This window comes from Elephas maximus, chromosome 3, assembly GCF_024166365.1.
Source record: "Elephas maximus indicus isolate mEleMax1 chromosome 3, mEleMax1 primary haplotype, whole genome shotgun sequence".
NCBI classification, from domain to species: domain Eukaryota; kingdom Metazoa; phylum Chordata; class Mammalia; order Proboscidea; family Elephantidae; genus Elephas; species Elephas maximus.
The window spans coordinates 40273030-40293954 of record NC_064821.1 but is presented as its reverse complement, the minus strand read 5'-3'; the positions used below and the strand labels follow the sequence as shown (position 1 = coordinate 40293954).

The 20925-nt window shown below is 44.1% G+C and overlaps 2 protein-coding genes across 3 annotated transcripts in view; one reads left to right on the top strand and one right to left on the bottom strand.

Moving 5' to 3' along the window:
* Positions 1-20925, top strand: part of NADK (NAD kinase) — a 35501-nt gene that overhangs the window by 197 nt on the left and 14379 nt on the right. The window contains exon 1 of one of the 2 annotated variants that reach the window (XM_049877635.1): positions 445-592. The exons of the other annotated variant lie outside the window; for it this stretch is intronic. The gene's annotated coding sequence lies outside the window, so the exon portion shown is untranslated. Of the gene's footprint in view, positions 1-444; positions 593-20925 lie in introns of those variants that run through there. 2 annotated transcript variants of the gene reach the window in all.
* On the bottom strand, positions 495-7253 carry LOC126071260 (uncharacterized). Its single transcript, XM_049875496.1, has 2 exons — positions 7203-7253; positions 495-1100 (listed from the first exon to the last, which is right to left on the bottom strand). The coding sequence occupies exons 1-2, from the start codon at positions 7251-7253 to the stop codon at positions 495-497; spliced, it is 657 nt and encodes a 218-aa protein (XP_049731453.1).

Sequence of the window (20925 nt, the reverse complement as noted above, 5' to 3'; positions counted from 1 at the left end):
TCCCTCCTGCGGACTTCTCCCCTCCGTCTCTAGGATCCCCTCTCCCTTCGGGCCTCCCCTCCTGCGGACCTCTCCCCTTCACCTCTAAGACCTCCCACCCTCGGGACCGTACCCCCTTTTTGGGTCACCCCCTCCCTCCAGACCCTCTTCCCCGCCCGAGCCGCGCCCCTCCTCTCCTCCAGATGACCCCGCCCCTCCCTCCCCGCGGGCCACCTCTTCTCGGTCGGGCCTCCCCTCCCTCCGGCCCGCCCCGCCCCGCCCCGCCCCGCCCCGCCCCGCCCCCTCCCCCGGCCGTAAGTCCTTCTGGGCGCCGGTCGGCCCGGCGTCTCGGCGCTGCGGCCCCACGTGCGCGAGCGGTGCAGCGCGCATGCGTGGGGGCGTGCTGGGCGCATGCGTGCTGTAGCGGCGGCCCTGGCGCTCGGGTCCCGGCGCCGTCCGGCGGCCACGGGGCGGGCAGCCATGGGGCGGCGGGCGGCCTCGGCGCCGGGAGCCGGCTAGCTACGGCCAGCGGCGGCGGCGGCGGGGCTGCGGGGCCCGCGGGCTCGGCGCGGCATGTAGGCGCTCCCGCGGGCGACCGCGGCGGCAGCGAACGGTGAGTGCGCCGGCGGCCGCTCGGATGGGACGGCCCGCCTCGGCCGCTGGATGCCGGGCCGGGGTCGGGTCGGGGTTAGGTTGGGGTCGCGGCGGTGGGTGATCCTCTGACCGCAGGCAGCGGCGGCGCGTCTCGGGCCGGACCTGGCTGTCCACCTGCCCGGGTCGCGGACGGGGGGGACTCGCGCCCCGAAACCCGTCGGGCGTGGGGCCACTGGGGAGGAACGGGGGTCGCCGGGGGCTGCCCGGCCAGCTTGCCCTCTTCCTCCGCAGACGGGCAGGTGAGCCCGCGGGGCTCCAGCCCCTCCTGCCCGGCCACCAGTAGCCTGGGTGGGCACCCTCCGAGGCTGGGCTGTGTAGGCCGTGTAAGCAAGTACCAGGGGTGCTGTGAGGTCCACGGAGAGTGCACCGAGGACTTTATAAAGCGTGATTTGCCCGGAATTCTCCAAAAGCACATTCCTAACTTCGTACGGAGCACTTCCCAGATAGCCCGGAGTCCTCTCCCACGTCTGAGGGGCGGAGGGGGTGTGGGGGGGAACGATGTTGTTCCTACTGGCGGCTGCCCTGAAGCCCAGCTGCCAGCTCTGGGTCGTTTTTCTTTCTTCATTGTCAACACAGGGCGTGCCCGGCGCCTGGTCTGAAGGCCAAGGACCCGGCTCCCCCTCCTCCCCATTCTGGCAGTGAAATTCCTATTGGATTTGATTCTGAATAACAACTTATTATTTTTCTTTGGGACCTTTTCTTTCTTGCTTTGGAACACTATTTTTAAACCTGCAACTTATTCATTCATCTTGTCCTTTGAAGAGAATGCATTTTGAGACTGTTGATTTGTTCTGTGTGCTTCACTGCCCACCCGAACTTGGATCCCTCAGCTGCCTCAACCAGGACACATTTGACTTAATAAGTAAATTATTTTAACATCTTGCTAGATGATGCTCTCCAAGGACTGGCTCCGCTGAATGTTTTCCTCACAAGCCTCTAGAGGCTGCTTGTCCCTCGGAGCTTCTGCTCCTACTGGTTCTTCCAGGTACACTTCATCCTTTTCTTCATTGTGACTTTTGCAGCTACATCGCGGGGTTTGGAGTCCCCGGGTTGTTCACATGGTGAAGCGCTCAACTACTAGCCTGAAAGTTGGGCAGTTCGAACCCACCCATAGGCATCTTGGAAGACAGGCCTGGCAATCTGCTTCTGAAAGGTCACAACCTTGAAAACCCTATAGAGCCGTTCTACTGTATCCACATGGGGTCACCATGAATCACAGTTGACTTGATGGTAACCAGCAACAACCAATTGACTCTAAGCCTCTTGAGCACAGGACAGGTGCTAGCACAGTAGGTAGCTTCATCTGGAGATGGACCCTCAAGGGGTTTGCATTTTTCTTCCCTTGAACTCACAGCACTGGGTTGACTGTGCCAGAGGCTTAAATGTAGAAAAATTCCCAAATCACAAGGAGGGTTATGTGGCTAAACTTTTATCACCAGTGCTGCTGTTTGGTTCTTGAACATTCTCCCCCTGGAAACAGTTGTTAGGTTTCCTGGCTGGCACAAACCCTGTTAAATTCCTAAGTAATCATGGGGAGGGTCTCCCAGGCAGCTGGCAGAGAGGAGCTGCAATTACCCTGGAGTGGAGGTGGCTGGCAGGAAGGAGGGAAGTGGGTCTGCAAGTGAGTAAAACAGAAAACGACAGAGTTTGTTTTGTTGAATTTAGCATTTGAGGAAAAGTAGGTTTAACTTGGAGGGTGAAGAGGCAGGTGTTTTCTTGTGGGAGTTGGCCTTACATCTTTATTACCCCTCATGAGAACCCTTCTGTAGCCATGGGCAGTACAGCAGTCAGAGAGGGTTCAAGAATGTGGGTCCACCGCCTGGAGGAGCCCACTGTCCGGGGGGACCCACCACCTAGGGGAGGGCATTTTGCACTTTTTAGACCTACTGTTAACCAGTTGACAATGTTGCATGGCCTCCGCAGCCTGAGCAGATTGGTGTCAGTGGTCGCCTGGTTTGTAGCACCAGAATCCCATTTCTGTTGTCTGTGCAGGTGCCTCCTCATTGGTAGTCTCTCCCCAACCCACAATTGCCATGCTCCTAAGCTTGATGAATGGGAACAGGTAAATTAATAAAAACGAGTGCTTGGATTCTTCAGACAGATGGTGGGAAGTGTTCAGAGAGAAAGGGTGAGTGTGGCTCGGGAGGTTGCGAGTGCACCACACCCCCTGCGTGCAATGGAAAAATATTGGGGCTGATAACCTGGCTTTGCCATCCAGAGCTGAGCCATCCCTGTGTTCCTTATCTGCCCAGAGAAGGCGGAGCTAAGGCTCCAGAGATCTGTAGCTCTTCACATCTGCCATCCCATTGAGGCCAGGAGCTCAAAGGCAAGTGGAGGGCCTCCTCATGGCTCTTGACTCAGAGTGCCACAGAACTTCCCAAAAGGTCTTTCGGTTTACATGCCCCGCTGGTGAGTGCCGTGGCCTGTCACATCCTTCCCAGCAGTGGGCATTACTTATGGGGGTGTGGGTGCAGGTAATTTAATAGGTGATTTTTCCCAACTCAGTGGTAACTGGTGAAGTTGAACATTTTCCCGTGTCTGTCACCAAATAAACTTTCCTTTTTGCATTCAGTATTTCAACAAATATTGAGTGCCCCCGTTGGATATCGTATGTATTATGTTTGTATTTGTGTATCTCGTGTTTATGTCCTTTGTACATTTATTTGCTGGCATCGTAATGGTTTTCCTCACCACTTTGTGTAAGTTCTTTATGTATACTTATTGTGTGCCAAATACTTTTTTCTAATAAAACTTCCTAATACAGAAGTTGTTTTTTAAGACCAGATGTATGCTGGCAGAGATTTGAGTGCACTTGGATGGAGTTAGAATTGCATCCTTCTCGGCACTAAACACAGCAAATAAACTTCAGTTAAATGCCAGTGAACCCTGATTCACCATCATTAAAAAATATGCTGTGGAGATAATGTAAATTTCAAAAACTGATTTATATCTAATGTGATTATTTTATGAATTAATTTACTGCTTAGTCATCAAATGAAGTTTTGCAACCAAATACTAACAGCGCTTCTAGGTAATACATACGTCAGTAATAGACGATTTTCACGTACATTTGTCTTTTGTGATTTTGATTGGCTTGTCATTTTTTATTAACTGTTTTGAAATAATTATAGACTCACAGTAAAACGAGTTCAGAGAGGCCTCCGTGTCGGTGAAATCACAATGTGGCAACTTTTGAGATTGGCTTTTTTCTCTCAGCAGACCAGGTGCTATTGAATTGACCCCAACTCTTGGCGACCCCATATGTGTCAGAGTAGAACTGTACTCCGTAGGGTCTTCAGTGGCTGGTTTTTCATAAGCTGATCACCAGACATTTCTTCTGAGGTGTCTCTGGGTGGATTTGAACTTCCAGACTTCCAGTTAGCAGCTGAGCACATTAACTGTTTACACCGCCTATGGACTCAGCATAATACCCTTGAAATCCATCCAGATTGTTGTGTGTATCAGTACTTCATTACTTTTTATTGCTGAGTGGCATTTAATTGTGTGATATTCACACCACAGTTTAAACATTCACTCACTGAAGGACGTTTGGGCTGCTGGCATTTTTTGGCTTTTGCAAATAAAGTGGCTATGAACATTCATGTACAGGTTTTTACGTGAACATAAGTTTTTATTTTTCTAAAATAAATGCCCAAGAGTGCAGTCGCTGGGTTGTATATTTTTATGAGAAATTGCCAAACTCTTTTCCAGAGTGGTTGTGTGATTTCACACTCCCAGCAGCAATTTGTGAGTGACCTAGTTTCTCCACAACCTCACCAACTTTTGGTGTTGTCACTGTTTTTTATTTTAGCCAGTGGTATCTCATTTTGGTTTTAGTAGGCATTTTCCTAATGGTGTTGAACATCTTTTCCTGTGCTTGTTGGCCATCTGTATATCCTCTGGTGGAATGTCTCTTCATGCCTTTTGCCCATTTTCTAATTGAATTGATTTGTTGTTTTGCTGTTGAGTTTTGAGAGCTCTTTATATATATTCTGGAGTCCTGGTGGTGTAGTGGTTAAGAGCTACAGCCTCTAACCAAAAAGTTGGCAGTTCAAATCCACCAGCTGCTCCTTGGAAACCGTGTTACAGTTCTACTCTGTCCTGTAGCATTGCAATGAGTCAGAATCAGCTCGACAGCAATGGGTTTGATTTGGTTTTGGTTCTGTATATTCTAGATACAAGTCCTTTATTGCCTTGTTGAATACGTGGTTTACAAATACTTTCTCCCAGTCCTCCATTGAATTGCTTTTGCAATTCAGTAAAAAATCCATCGGCCATACTTGAGCGGTTCTGTTTCTGGGTTCTCCCTTCTGTTCAACTGATCTTTATGTCTGTCCTCCACCAGTACCACATTGTCTTCATTACTGTGGTTCAGTAGTAAGCCCCCAAATCAGGTAGAATGATTTCTCTCACTTCGTTCTTCTTTTTAAAAATGGTTCTGGCTATCCCAGGTCTGTTGCCTTTCCATGTAAATTTTAGAATAAGTGTGTCTATATCTACAAAAGGGCCCTGGTGGCACAGTGGTTAAGTGCTCGGCTGCTAGCCAAAAAGGTCAGTGGTTCAAACCTACCAGCCACTCCGAGGGAGATTTACAGCCTTGGAAACCCTATGGGGCGGTTCTAATCTGTCCTATAGGGTTGCTATGAGTCGGAATCGACTCAGTGGCAATGGGTTTTTTGTTTTGTTTTTTAATTTATATCTACAAAAAAAATCTTGCTGGGATTTTGATGGAAATTGCATTAAACCTATAGATCAGTTTGTGGAGAACTAACATCTTTACTATGTTGAATCTTCTTATCTGTGAGCATGGCACATCTCTCCATTTATTTAAATCTTGGGCTTGTTTCCTCCGTGTTTTGTAATCTTTGGCCTACAGATCCTGTATCTGTCGTGTTAGGTTTATACCTAAGGTTTTTTTTAAAGCGACTATAAATGTTATGGTGCTTTTAATTTTGTTCTCCACCTTTTTTGCCTTACTGTGCTGGCTAGGACTTCCAGTACAGTATTGGATAAGAATGGTGAGAGTGAACATCCTTTCCTTGTTCCCAGTTTTAGGGGGAAGGCATTTTGTGTTTGCCGCTAAGTTTGATGTTAGTTGTAGGGTTTTTTGTAAGTGTTCTTCATCGAGCTGAGGAAGTTCCCCTCTTTCCTAGTTGCTGAGAACTTTTGTCATGATAGATGTTGAATTTTGTCAAATGCTTTTTGTGCATCAATTGATGTAATCATTTTTTTTTCTTTAGCCTGTTGATGTGTTGGATTACATTGATTAATTTTTAAAAATATTGAGCCAGTCTTGCATTCCTAGAATAAATCCCATTTGGTGATTGGTTTAATCTTTTAAAAATGATACAGTGTGAATATATAAAGGATACTTTGAATAGTATAAAATGTTACCCTAAGACTCAGTGTAACATAATTCTTAAATTAGCAGTGAAGGCTGAGACAGCATAACCTGTGTATATATAACTATAGAGTAAACTATGTGCTGGTACTTTTCCCAGGAATGGCTCCAAAGGAGTTGGTGGAAAGTGACTTTGGCTAGATAATGCAAAGACGTGTAGGTCTCTAGATGGCGTAGTGGGTGGGAGCTGGTGGGGGTTGGGGTGATAGGATCTTTCATTTCAAGGGGCCTCCATTCATGGAAAGGAGACCTCAGTAGGACTTTATTCAGTGCCACATTTGACTTTTTAGCTAGTAAATAATACTTAGAAAATTAAACTTTTAGCATTGGTTACAGACACCAACTTCCCTCTAACCATTCAGACAATAATTATAGCAAATGATTTATTCTTTTGAATGTTTTGCCTATAGCGTCAAACAGAACATAACGAATTACTATACTGAAACCTTTTGAAAATTCCAGCAGCACAGTTAAATTCACTTCTCTTTATTGTCTCAGGGTCATGGCGATCTTACTGGATAACTTCTGTACCTTCTAGGAGTGACAGAGCACATTCCCTACCTTTCTAGGATTGCAGCGTCCCCAGCCTGGCTCAGGGTGTGTGTGTGGTGGCTCAGTCCTGGGTGTGATGTTGACATGCTGGACCCTTTTGAGTTTTTTTTGGGGGGGGGAGAGGGATAGTTTTTCAAAGTAAAAAAAAAAAGAATTTTTTTTTTTTTTTTTAGCTTCTGTTAATTCAGTGGGACTTTTTAAGCCATGTGTTGCACATGAGTTTTAGCTTCTTGCCACCTGGCATAGCCCCCCTGAGTGTGGTCTTCAAGTTTTGTGACCCATTAAGCCAAAACTGTTACCATTGAGTCGATTCGGACTCATAGAAACGCTATAGAACGGAGTAGGACTGCCCCCATGGGATTTCCAAGGAGTAACTGGTAGATTCAGCTGCTGACCTTTTGGTTATCAGATGAGCTCTCTACCACTGTGCCACCAGGACACTCTTGATCCATAAGCTGTTATTATCTATTGATCTTGTATGTTATTGGGAACCTAAGAATGCCCTGGCAGAACTGCATTTTAACTGAGAACTAAGTCAGAGGCCTTATTTCAAGAAGTCAGGCAGCTGAGAGTGCAGTCGCCTCTCGTAGCGCCTCCGGCTGGCTGATGCTGGCACCAAGGGCAGGGCCTTTGCTGTGCTAGGCCCGGGTCCGGGTCCGTGGCCCATGGTGGCCAGGGGCCTGAACCTAGAAGGTGCTCTGCCTTGTCCTCAGGTACCTGGGCCAGCCGGCAGCCTAGTCATGGTCTGTTTCTGGACCCCCTCTTGGGTAACTTCTGGGACAAGGCTTAGTGCAGTGGGTGCTGGGTGTGCACTCTGTCAGGGTTTTGCCGGATGATTTTGTTTCTCATCGGTCATCCTGGTCCTGGTTGGGTGTCCCTGAGCCTGCGTCTGCCTGCCTGGCTCCCTGTCCCTGCTCCCCATGCACACACGGTGGAGAGTGTGTGTGTGTGAGGTCCCATGGGTGGACATGTAGTCAGCCTGGGGACCAAGCAGCCTGTGCAGCGATGCTTCCTGCCATCAAAGCTCACCGTGGCCTCCCAGCTCCTGTTACACCCACCCTGCTTTGCATGATGCCATTTTACATGACTTGACACCTGGTCCTGCATAGACTCTTTCTCAGACCTCACTTCTGACTTTTTGCGATTATTTTCTTTTTGAAATTTGCATGGTTACAACTTGGCTGATTGGAGTCCTTCAGACTGGCTCTGTTGCCTTTTTTTGGCAGCAGGCTATTATAAGCCGGGGACATGGAATCAGCACCATCTGAATAGCCTCGGGTGCCTTTAATGGAGGATATTAGAACCCAGAACACAGGGCTTGGTCTTGCACGTCAGATGAGAACAGTTTGTCTGTTTACTGCGGATATGTCCTTGAGGTAGCTGGGGGCACTGCTTCAAGGCTGCCCAGTGACAGAGCTGAAAAGTATTTCCTAATGATACTTTGTTTTAAAATCATGAGTTGCTGTTTAATAGTTCTAATTTCACTCAAACGTTGCTAAATTCCTTTTTAGTTTGTTTCAGTAAACCCACTTCAAACCTACTGTCTTCACAGCATACCCACCCCCACATTGAGACCTGGGTGGCTGTGTGTCCGTAATCTCTGTGGCTTGGTGGCCACTGCTTGGCCGGCACTGTTCTGGAACAGTACGATGACCCTGGAGCCACTAGCTAAATGAAGACTTACAGGACAATGGGAGTTGTTATCCAGCCTCGGCTGTCTCATCTGTGAAATGGGCGTAAGCCATAGCAACAGGCCGCAACAGAGAGAAATGTGTCCCGTAGATACATGTACAAACTGATAAAACCACCTAGAAAGGAAATGAACACAAGATAGGGAGAGTTTGCACTGCGGGTCCCATAGGTAGATGTAAGCATCAACATCCTGCATTTCTGTTGAGGGTGCCAACAAAAGACTAAAAGTGGTTAAGAATAAAAGTCAATCAGTAAGGAAGAGGGTCACATGTGGGCCAGTAACGAGCGCTGCGTGTTCCAGCACCGCGACCCTACACTCTGGGTACGTGCGGCCATCAAAAGCCAACAAATGGGGTGATGGTGCTTTCCTTCTTGGGTTCTTGTGAGGATTATGCCAATTAATGCAAGCAAAGCAGGACAGTGGCAACTCCCAGAAGCTGCTCAGTAAGTTAGCTCTTATTTTGTTCTTTTGGACAGTTCTTATCATAACAAGGAAGTGAGGTGGTCAGCTTATCTGTCTGGTTTCATATGTTGAGCCACAGTCTGCCTTTCTGTGTCTCTTACTAGGGGTCCTCGCACCTTTCTGGGTGCCGCATGGACCCTCTGCGTTCTTGGCGGTCAGATGCTAGAAATCACCGATTCCCCTGTGGTCTCCTCTCTGTTCTTCCCTGGGGCACTTGGCACAGCCAGTGGCCCTTTGTTCTGGAGCCTCCTGTACCTGCACTCTTGATGTCACACCCTCTTGGTTTTGTCCCTGATTCATTTCCTCTTGGCTCCTGGATGTGGGAGTTCAGCCCAGTTCAGTCCTTGGTCCTTTTCTACAGTGCACAGGTGAAAACTTAATGTAAAGTCAGGTAGCGATGATGGTGTGAAGACAAGGAAATGAGGGTGAGGGGGTAGAGGAAGTCTGAGCAGGGGCAGGGTGTTCTTGTGGGAGGTGGCATTTGAGCAGTCACCTAAACGAAGGGAGATTCTGAGCCAGGCTCACAGGTGGAGCTTGGGTAGAGTGTCCAGGGGGCAGTGTGGGGGGGCATGGTGAGGAAGAGGAGAGCAGCGAGGGGACAGATTGGCGCAAGTGGGAGTTAGGGCCATAGGAAGCCACTGAGGGCCCCAACCAGGCGTGGCAGGAACACATTGACATTTTAAAAGCTCTCTGGCTGCTATTGGGGGGGTTTGGTTGAGGCAGGGAGAGGGTGGGAGCTGAAGACCAGTGAGGAGCCTGTTGCAGCTGTCCACGAGAGAGGTGATGGGGAAGGTGGGAGTTGGATTCAAGGCATGTTTTCAAGGTAGAACCATACCTATTTGCTGGCCAGTTGAAGGTAGGGTATGAAAAAGAGCAGTTCGGGGTGACTCTATAGGTTGGCCAAATCAATGTGGCAAATGACGATGCTATTTTCTGAGACAGGAAACACTGATATTAACACATTCATGTAAGAATTAAAGAGTTTGGATTTGGCCATAGGCTGTGTAAGTCTGGAATTCAGGGGAGAGGTGAGGGCAGGAGATAAATGTGGATGTCTGTCAGAACTGTGAAGAGTCTGAGATGTTAACCTGTTTGTAGGCAGTTGAGTTGGCCTGTGTGGTACTGTGAATTACTTAATATGGGCCTTCTAGCCAGTCTTTGTGATGCCCACATAATGATTGGGTGAAACTATGCAGATAAGGTACTTGGGGCTCAACAAGGGAATTGGACAGCTTTCTAATAGTGCAGATAAGGTGCATGGCCCCCTTGTGGGGGGTGGGACCACACAAATAAGGTATATGGAACCCTAATGAGGAGACTGGTTGGTCTTGCCATCTGTTAGGCTTAAAAGAGAGCCAATCCCACAGCTAAGAGGGGACCTCACTACCATCAAGAATGAAGAACCAGGAATGGAGTGTGTCCTTTGGACCTGGAGTCCCTGCGCTGAGAACCTCCTAGACCCAGAAGACAGAGAGAGAGCTGTAACATTGGAGACAGCATGAGACAGTGAGAAACAGTGGCAGATAAATGGCAGCAGTAAAACCAGGAGATTGGCGTGAGATGGCGGCAGGCTTCCCTTACCACAGAGTGAGGTGGCTACAGTGGGTGTGCCGACCTATGGAGTGAGTGAATTGAGTGCCTTCTGGCAGGAGGCTTTCTAGCAGAGTGGGGTGCCTCTGGGCATTTATTGGAGGAGCTAAAGAACTTTGTAACACCTGACTGAGCAGGGCAGAGGCCAGGAACAGGGGCCAAGGGAGAGATCTGCCTGCAGGCACAGCTGAAAAGCTGTCCTGACCAGTCAACTGTGTTCTGAATCATTCCTGATCCTGAATTGTAACTTGTTACTTCCCTAATAAGCCCATAATCATGAGTATTGTCTGTGAGTTCTGTGTGGCCATTGCAACAAATTCTTGCACCTAGCAGAGAAGTAGAGAGTGCCGTGGGAGGGATGGTTGTCAGAAATGGTGAAAAGGTTGGAGGGTGGAGGTATATGTTTGACCTCTGCCTCATAGGAGTCAGTCTTGGGTTCTTGATCTTGATTGTCCTCACCCCTTGTGGAGTTAGAGGAAGTCAGATGCTGTTGGCCATGCCATTTTTATAGCCTCCCACAGCTTCATGGATGTTGACAGAAGACACAGGACTTGGTTACACACAACTGTAGCAGTCCCAGAGCATTACCCCAGCTCCACAAGGCGACACAAGTGGGCCAGGTGATATTGCATACAAAGTTGATTGCATTACAGGAAGGAATCCCAGAGTCTAGGGAATCCAACTGCTTTATAATGGGCAGAAAGCAGGCTTGCCCTGTGTTCCTTTGGGAGACATCTTTGTCATAATGGACAGTAAGCAGGCCTGTCCTTTGTTTTGAAGGGAAATGGTGTCTGTCTTGCAAGGCCATTGGCTGTATAAACCTCCTTGAAAAGGTGGTAGCCCAGAACAAAGGTGGCTAGTTTCTTGCTTGTGAACTTGCAGTAACATGAGAAACACACGGAGAATTGTCTCCCCAGCAGAATCTTTAGGTGTGTTTAAAACCATGGAATGAGACCACTGAAGGAGGGCCTGGAGCTAATGATGAGGACTGAGATTGGGCCTGCGCCACCCAACATCCAAAGGTCAGGAAGAGGAAAAGCCAGCAAAAGAGACTGAGCAGGAGCAGCCAAGTGATATGGGAGAAGAACCGAGAATATAGTGTCCCAGAAGCTGAGCAAAGAAGTATTTGAAGAGGGGATGAATGGGTGAATGAACAAATTCTTTATACCCACTAACTTAGATCAGTGTTTTCTTTTAGTTTAAAATTTCTTTTTACAGCTTTATAACTGATGTGTAATAAACAACATATTTCAAAGTGAGTTTTGACATACATACACACTCGTGAAACTGTCACCGTAATCAAGATAATGACCATCTCCATCACCCCCAAACGTTTCCTCATGCCCCTTTGTAGTTCCTTCTATTGACCGCTCTGTGCCCACATCCCCAGGCAGCCACCGATCTACTTTTGTCTTATAGCTTTGCTTGCATTTTCTAGGATTTTATGTAAATAGAATCTGTACCATATGTACTTAAAAAACTTTCACTCAGCATAATTTTTTGAGATTCATCCGTGTTGTGTGTATCAACAGTTTCTTTTTTATTGCTGAGTAATACTCCATTGTATAGATATACCACAACTTGATTTTCCATTCATCTGCTGATGGCCATTGGAGTTGCTTCTAATTTTTGGACATTACAAATAAAGTTCTTTATACAAATATTTGTGTAGACATATGCTTTCATTTCTCTCCAGTAAATAGGAGAATGGCTGGGTCATATAGTGTTTAACTTTTTAAGAAACTGCCAAACCGTTTTCCAAACTATCTTTACATTCTTACCAGCCGTGTATGAGAGTTCCACTTTCTCCGTATCCTCAGCAACAGTTGGCGTGGTCAGTTGTTGTTTTTACACAGCCCAGAGTCAAACCCATGATGAGGTATGAGTGTTGTGTGATTTCTCCACACCCTCGACAATGCTCGTTATTTTCCATTTTCCTGATAATAGTCATCCTAGTGGGTGTGAAGTGATCATACTAAGGTTTTGGTCTGCGCTTCCTGGATGAGTAAAGATGTCGAGCATCTTGTACTTATTGGCCATTTGTGTCTATTCATTTTTTAATTGGGTTGTTAGTAATTTTGTTGTTGAGTTTTAAGAGTTCTTTACATATTCTATATCTTAAACCCTTTTCTGACATAGAGTTTCCAAATATTTTCTCCCATCCTGCAAGGTGTCTTTTCACTTTGTTGATAATGTCCCTTGATGCACAGAAGTTTTTTTTTTTTATTTTAGTGAAGTCCAGTATATCTGTTTTTCCTCTTGTTGCTTTTATCTTGGGTGTCATATCTAAAAATCCATTACCTAAAAAAAGGTCCTGAAGCTTTCTCTCAGTTTTCTTCTAAGAGTTTTATGGTTTTAGCTCTTACATTTAAGTTACTGATCTATTTTGATTTAATTTTTGTATATGGTATGAGGTATAGGTCCAGCTTCATTCTTCTGCATATGGAAATCCGGTTGTCCCAGCACCATTTCTTGAAGAGACTATTCTTTCCCCATTGAGTAGATTTGGCACTCTTATCAAAACTCATTTGGCCATAGGTAACATGAGTTTATTTCTGGATTCTCAATTCTATTCCATTGATCAATATGTTGATCAGTATACCAGTACCATACTGTTTTTATTGCTATTGTTTTATAGTATGTTTTGAAATCAGAAAGTGTGAGTCCTTCTACTTTTTTCTTTTTCAAGATAGCTTTGGGTATTCAGGGCCCCTTATAATTGCATATGAATTTGAGGATTGGGGGGAAAAAAAGAAAGAAAAACTGTTGAAATTTTAATAGGAATTGCTTTGTATCTGTAGATCAGTTTGGGTAGAATTGACTTTTTTTATTAAGAATTGACATTAATGATATTAAGTTTACTAGTCCGTAAACACAGAATTTTTTTTCATTTATTTAGATGTCCTTTAATTTCTTGTAGCAGTGTTTTATAGTTTTCAGGTGTGAAAGTTTCACCTCCTTGGTAAAATTTATTTCTGAGTATTTTATTCTATTAGATGCTTGTAAACTGGTGGGAGTAGTAATAGCATCGTCAGAACCTGTCTAACCTCAGGGAGGATAATGAGAATCAAGATAAGCCCAAAGCCGATCTCTACGAGGGGGAGGTCAGACGTGTCTCCACTCTCCAACCTTTTTACCAATGCTGACACCAGCCATCCCTCCCATGGCACTCCCTACTTCTCTTCTGGGTTATATAATCCATTGTGGTGGCAGCATAGAACTCACAGACCACACCTGGAGTTAAGTAGTTTATTAAGGAAGTAACGGTGCAGCTCAGGAGTAGGAGCAGGAAGCATTAGGCAAAGTCTCGCTTCTTCAGTGCAGACAACTCTCTCAGCCATGCAGGCCTCCTCTCAGCCCCTCAGGATAGGCTCCTCTTGTCCCTGCTGTCACCACTGATTCTGCCACAGGGCCTGTTACTAGCCTGTCTCTGCAAGCTCTGTCCCTGGGCCCCTTTTGGGCCTCTTGCTGTCTTTGGTGTTAATAGCCCTCAAACAGCTCGTTTAGGAGATGTTGCCACCTCTCTCTTTCTGCTTCTTTTTCTTCCCTTTGCTGCTTCTTGCTGCTTTCTGTCTGAAAAACCTCTGTGGGGCTAGCCATGTATATCTATGTACACATATATATATAAACTAGGGCAAAGGGAGCTCCTCAGGGCTTAGGGAAAGATCTCTCAAGCTGCTTTTCTGGATTACCAAGGCAAAATGCCACATAAAGGAACTCATTTCACTACAATGCTGTTATAAAAAGAAGGATTTTCTTAATTTTCTTTTCAGATTGTTGCTGGTGTATAGAAACACAACTGATTTTTTTTTTTAATTGTACTTTAGATGAGGGTTTACAGAACAAACTAGTTTCTCATCTAACAGTTGGTATACACATTGTTCTATGACATTGGTTAACAACCCCATGACATGTCAACACTCTCCCATCTCAACCCTGGGTTCCCTATTACCAACTTTCCTGTTCCCTCCTGCCTTCCAGTCCCTGCTCCAAGGCTGGTATGCCACCTTAGTCTTGTTTTGTTCCTTGTTCCATGGGCCTGTTCAATCTTTGGCTAAAGGGTGAACCTCAGGAGTAACTTTATTACTGAGCTGAAACGGTGTCCAGGGCCATATTTTCTCAGGGTTTCTCCAGTCTCTCTCAGGCCAGCTCTTTCTTTTTGAGTTAGAATTTTGTTCTACATTTTTCTCCAGCTCTGTCCCAGACCCTCTATTGTGATCCCTGTCAGAGCAGTCAGTGGTGGTAGCTGGGCATTGTCTCGTACTGGACTCAGTCTGGTGGAGGCCGTGGTAGATGTGGTCCATTAATCCTTTGGACTAATCTTTCCCTTATATCTCTAGTTTTCTTCATTTTTCTTGCTCCCAAAGGGGTGAGACTGGTGGAGTATCCTAGATGGCTGGTCACAGGCTTTTAAGACCCCAGGCACTACTCACCAAAGTAGAATGTAGAACATACTCTTTATAAACTATGTCATGCCAGTTGAGCTAGATAATCCCTGAGATTATGGTCCCCACAGCCCTCAGCTCAGCAATTCAGTCCCTCAGGGAGTTTGGATGTGTCTATGGAGCTGCCATGACCTTGCCTAGTACAGGTGAAACACAACTGATTTCTGTGTGTTGATATTATAACCTGTAACTTTGCAGATTTCTTTGATTACCTCTAGCAACTTTCTTGTGGATTAGTTGGAATTTTTTATATTAGTATCATGTAATCTGTGAATAGAGGTAATTTTACTTCTTTCTGTCTGGTTTGGATGCGTTTTATTTCTTTTTCTTGACTAATGGCTCTGGCTAGGACTCCTAGTACACTGTTAAGTAGCAGCTGTGAAAGCCAGCATCCTTGTCTTGTTCCTGGTTTAGGGGGGAAGCTTTCAGTCTTTCACCAGTATGTATGATATTCACTGTGGGTTTTTCATAAATTCCCTTTATCCTGTTGAGGAATTTCTCTTGCCTTCCTAGCGGCAAAGTAGAACTTTTATCATGAAAGAGTGTTGGATTTTGTCAAAAGCTTTTTCAGTAGCAAGTGAGACGATTATATGTTTTTGTTTGTTTTTCTTCATTCTGTCAATGTGACCTATTATATAATTGATTTTCTTATGTTGAACTACCCTTGCATGGCTGGAATAAATCTCACTTGGTCATGCTCTATAATCCTTTTAGTATGCTGTTGGATTTTGCTCAATAGTGTTCTTTCAGTATTTTTACGTCTATATTAAGGATTTTGGTTGGTCGTTTCCTTGTGGTGTCTTTATCTGGCTTTGGTATCAGGGTAGTGGCAGTCTTATAGAATGAATTGGGAAGTATTTCCTCCTCTATTTTATGGAAGAGTTTGAGAAGAATTGACGCTAATTCTTCTTTAAATGTTTAGTAGAATTCACCGGTGAAGCCATCTGATCCTGGACACTTCTTTGTTGAAAGGTTTTAGATTACTGAATCAATCTCTTCCCTTGTTATAGGTGTGTTGAGATTTTCTATTTCTTCTTGAGTTAATTTAGGTAGTTTATGGTGTTTCTAGGAATTTATCCATTTCATCTACATTATCTAGTTTGTTGGTGTCTTAGTTTCCTATTGCTGCTATCATAAAAATACCACAATTGGGTGGTTTTAATGGACAGAAATTTATTTTCTCATAATTTAGGATGCTAGAAGTCCAAATTGAGGGCACTGGCTTTCGCGTATGGCTTTCTCTGTCCGCTGTGGGGGAATATACTTGTCTCAGCTTCTCTAGCATTTTTCTTGGAGTTCCTTGGAGATCTCCACATGGCATCTGTCTTTCCCCCATTCCTGCTTGCTTGTTTCTGTGTCCAGTCTGCTCCTTTTATATCTCAAAAGTGATTTGGTTTTTTAAGACACACCCTACACTGACATGACCTCGTTAACATAACAAAGAAAACTCTTTCCAAATGAGATTATATCCACAGGTATAAAAAAAACCAAAAGCCAAACCTTTTGCTGTAGAGTCGATTCCGACTCAAAAGTAACCCTCTAGGGCAGAGTAGAACTGCTCCATAGGGTTTCCAGTGAGCTCCTGGTGGATTTGAACTGCTGACCTTTTGATTAGCAGCTGAACTCTTAACCACTACGTGACCAGGATTTCCATCCGCAGGTAGGGTTAGTATTCCAACACATATTTGGGGGGGAACACAGTTCAACCCATAACATTTGGCATACAATTTTCTATAGTATTCTGTTACAATTCTTTTAGTTTCTATAAGGTTGACAGTAACGTCACCACTTTTACTTCCACTTTTCGTTAATAGTGTCTTCTTTCTTTTTTTCCCTTCGTCATTGTAGCTAGTGGTTTGTCAATTTTCTTGGTATTTTCAAAGAACCTACTTTTGATTTTGTTGATTCTCTTTTGTTTTGTTCTCTATTTTGTTTATCCCTGCTCTAGTCTTTATTATTTCCTTTCTTCTGGTTGTATCGGGCTTCCTTTACTCTTCCTTTTCTAGTCTCTCAAGTTGTGAAGTTAGGTTATTGATTTGGGTTCTCTATTCTTTTCAGTGTAGGTATTTACAGCTGTAAATTTCCCATAGGATTTGGTATGTTGTGCTTTCATTTTCATTCATCTCTTAAGTGTTTTCTGATTTCCCGTTGATTGTCTAATGGTGCGTTTGATTTCCACGTTCCTATGAAATTTTCAGCTTTCTTTCTATTACTGATTTTTAGTTTTATTGAACAATATTCAGAGAAGATAACTTCATATGATTTCAGTCTTTTTAAATTTGAGACTGGTTTTGTGACCTAATACGTGGTCTCCTGGAGAATGATCCATGTGCACTAGAGAAGAATAGACATCTTGTGGTAGTTAAGTGAAGGTTCCCGAACTGTTTGGTGAAAAGATTATCCTTTCCCTGTTGAATTACCTTCGCATCTTGTCAAAAATCTATTGACCATATTTCGAGCAACTAGGCTAGGAGAGAAAAAAAAGCTATCCAAATCAGGAAGGAGGAAGTAGAACTCTCCCTATTTGCAGATGACATGATCCTATACTTAGGAAACCACAAACATTCTACAGGAAAGCCATCAGAACTAATAAATGAATTCAGCAGAGGGTCAGAGTACGAATTCAGCATGCAAAAATAAGTCAGGTTTCTGTACGTCAGCAATGAGCAATCTGAAAAGGAAATTAAGGAAACATTACCATTTACAGTAACATCTAAAAGAATGAAGTACCTAGCAATAAATTTAAACAGGAAGGTGAAAGACTTGTATACAGACTTATAAAACATCACTAAAAGAAATTAAAGAAGACCTAAATAAATGGAAGGACATTCCATGTTAGTAGATTGGAAGACTTAATATACTTAAGATGTCAGTACCACCCAAAACAATCTATAAATTCAACGTAATACTAATCAAAATTCCAAAACCTTCTTTGGAGAAATGGAAAAGCCAGTCCTTAAATTTATATGGAAAGGCAAGGGACCCTGAATAGCTTAAAGCAAACTTGACAAAGAAGGAGAAAAAAGGAGGAGGATTTACACTTCCTGATTTCACACATACGACAAAGCTACAGTAATTAAAACAGCCTGGTACTAGTATAGCGAGCCCTGGTTGCCCAGTGGTTAAAGCAGTCAGCTGCTAACTGAAAGGTCAGTGGTTGGAAACCACCAGCAGCTCCACGGGATAAAGATGTGGCAGTCTGGTTCCGTAGAGATTTATAGCCTTGGAAACGCTATGGGGTCCCTATGAGTCAGAATTGACTTGATGGCAGTGGGTTTTTGGGTGATACCGGTATAATAATATAGACATATAGACCAATGGAATAGAATTGAAAGTGCAGAAATAAGCCCATACATCTATGGTCAGCTGATTTTCAACAAGAGTGTTAAGCCTGTCCAATGGGGAAGGAAGAGTCTCTTCAATAAGTGGTACTGGGAAAACTGGATCTCCACATTCAGAAGAATGAATCAAGATCCATGCCTCAGGTGATACACAAAAACCAACTCAGGGTGGATCAAGGACCTAAATGTGAAAACTAAAACCTTAAAATTCTTAGGAGAAAATCGAGGGGTAAGGGTGACAACAAAAGCCCAAGCAGCAGAAACTTAATAGATGGGACCTTACAATAATTAAATACTTTTGTTCACCAAAGAACTTTATCAACAAAGTGAAAAGACAACCTATAAATTTTTGGGAACCAGATAGGAGATAAGAGCCTAATATCCAAAATATACATGAAACGTCTACAATCTAACAACAAAAAGCCAAACAACCCAATCAAAAAATAGGCAAAGGATTTGAACAGACAGTTCACCAAAGAGGATATTAAGTGGCCAACAAGCACATGAAGAGATGCTCAACATCACTAGCCATTAGGGAGAGGCATATCAAACCACTATGAGCTATCACCCCCTTTAGAATGGCAATGATTAAAAAAACAACAACAACAGCTGTTGGTGAAGTTGTGGAGAAACTGGAACTCTCATCCCTTGCTGTTAAAATGGTACAGCCATTGTGGAAAACAGTTTTGTAGTTCCTCAAAAAGTTGAACATAGAACAACCAAGTGACCCAGCAATCTCAATTCTAGGTATATACCCGGAAGAAGTGAAGGCAGGAGTACAAACAGAAACCTATACACACGTATTAACTGCAGCACTTTTCACAATAGCCAAAAAGTGGAAATAGCCGCCACTGAGGTGATCTTATGCTTCCTTTGCTCATTCATGTCGTGAATTTTATTAAAATCACTGGGTCACGCATGGCATATTGATCTTTTAGTGCTGCTGGATTCTATTCACTTTGTGCAGGATTTTTTACGTCCAAGCCCATAAGTAAGTAGCCAGGAATGTTTTATTCCATTTCACTCCTTTTGGCAGGTTTTGGGGGTCAGGATTGTGCTGGCCAAGGAGCAGCCTCAGTGACCATGTCTCAAAGCAGTGAGTCATTGGCCTCAGGCTGCTCATGTGCCATCTGCGTGCTCACTCCCTGGGCCCACGCTGACAGATGTCTTGGAAAAGCATTCTTTTTATCTTGAGTTTTCAGGTTCACTAGTGTTGTTTCTTTACTCCCTCGGTCTAAGCAAGTGGTTTATTTGTTTCTCCAAACCCTGCTCTTAAGGTTAGTCACCACGTGCACTTTTCTTAGTCACTTTCCCCAGTACTGACATCTGCCTCCGTTCTGTTGTTTCTTCTGCTTTTCTTAGGCTTATTTGTTTTTCTAGCTTCATTGAGTGATTGCTTAGTTCATTAACTTTCATTCTCTGGTTTCTTGTAACAGGGCCCTGTAGGCTTTGCTGTTGTGTGGATTCTATATGTGAATGTTGTTTATTTCAGAGATGACCCTAAAATTTATTTGTGGCAGAATCTATAGAACATGAAATTTTCCATACCAGCCGTTTTAAGTGTACAATTCAGTGACATTAAATACGTTCACAGGGTTGGGCAACCATCACCACTATTTCCAAAACTTTTCGTCACCCCGGACAGAAACTTAGCACCCATTAAGCAATAGCTCCCATTTCCCCCTTCCCCCAGCACCTAGTAACCTCTAATCTACTTTCTGTTTCTGTGCGTTTCTCTATTCCGGACGTTTCCTATAAATGGAATCATACACTCTGTGACCATTTGTGTCTGGCTTTTTTCACTCAGCATAATGTTTTCAAGGTCCATGTTGTAACATTACTCCTTTTTTTAAAAATTGTTTTTCTCTTGTTTGTTTGTTGTGGTGAAAACAGACACACCAACACAGCTTCCACATTTACAGCTCAGTGACATTGATTACATTTTTAATGTGTGCCACCACTGTAGCTGTCCTCATCCAAAACGTTCTACCACAATTAACATAAACTAAATGCATCGTTTCTCTTTATGGCTGAATAATATTCCATTGTATGGATGGACCACATTTTGCTTATCCATTCGTCTGTTGATGGACACTTGGGTCGTTTCCGCCTTTTGGCTGTTGTGAGTTGTGCTGCAGTGCACAGTGGTGTACACGAATCTGTTTGAGTCCCTACTTTCAGTGCTTCTGGGGTATATACCCAGGAGTAGAATTGTGAACTCATATGATATTTCTGTGTTAAACTTTTTGAGGAACCGCCAAACTATTTTCCACAGCAGCTGCGCCATTTTATATTCCTACCAGCGATGGACGAGGGTTTCGATTTCTCCACATCCCATTTTTCTGATAATAGCCATCCTTGTATGTATGAAGTGGTAATTAATTGCGGTTTTGATCTGCATTTCCCTAATGAATAATGATATTGCACACCCTTCATGTGCTTATTGCCCACTTATATATCACCTTTGAAGAAATGTCACTTCAAGTCCTTTGCCCATTTTTAATTGGGTTCTTTAATCTTTTTGTTGTTGAGTTGTAGGAGTTCTTTATATATTCTGGATTCAACACACTTATCAGATACACAATTTCTAAATATTTTCTTATGTCATTCTGTAGGCTGTCTTCACTGTGTTGATCTTAATGTTGGTTTTGACATCGATTTTGATCTTTAAGTTGGTTAGGAGAAGGTTCTAAAATTCCCAGTGGTTGGAGGATTGTTTTCTTTGTACTTATTTATTTTTCTGGTTTTACTGTACTGTGGTCAGAACATGAGGTTCTCTACCTTGGCTACTCTTTGGAATTTGAAGTT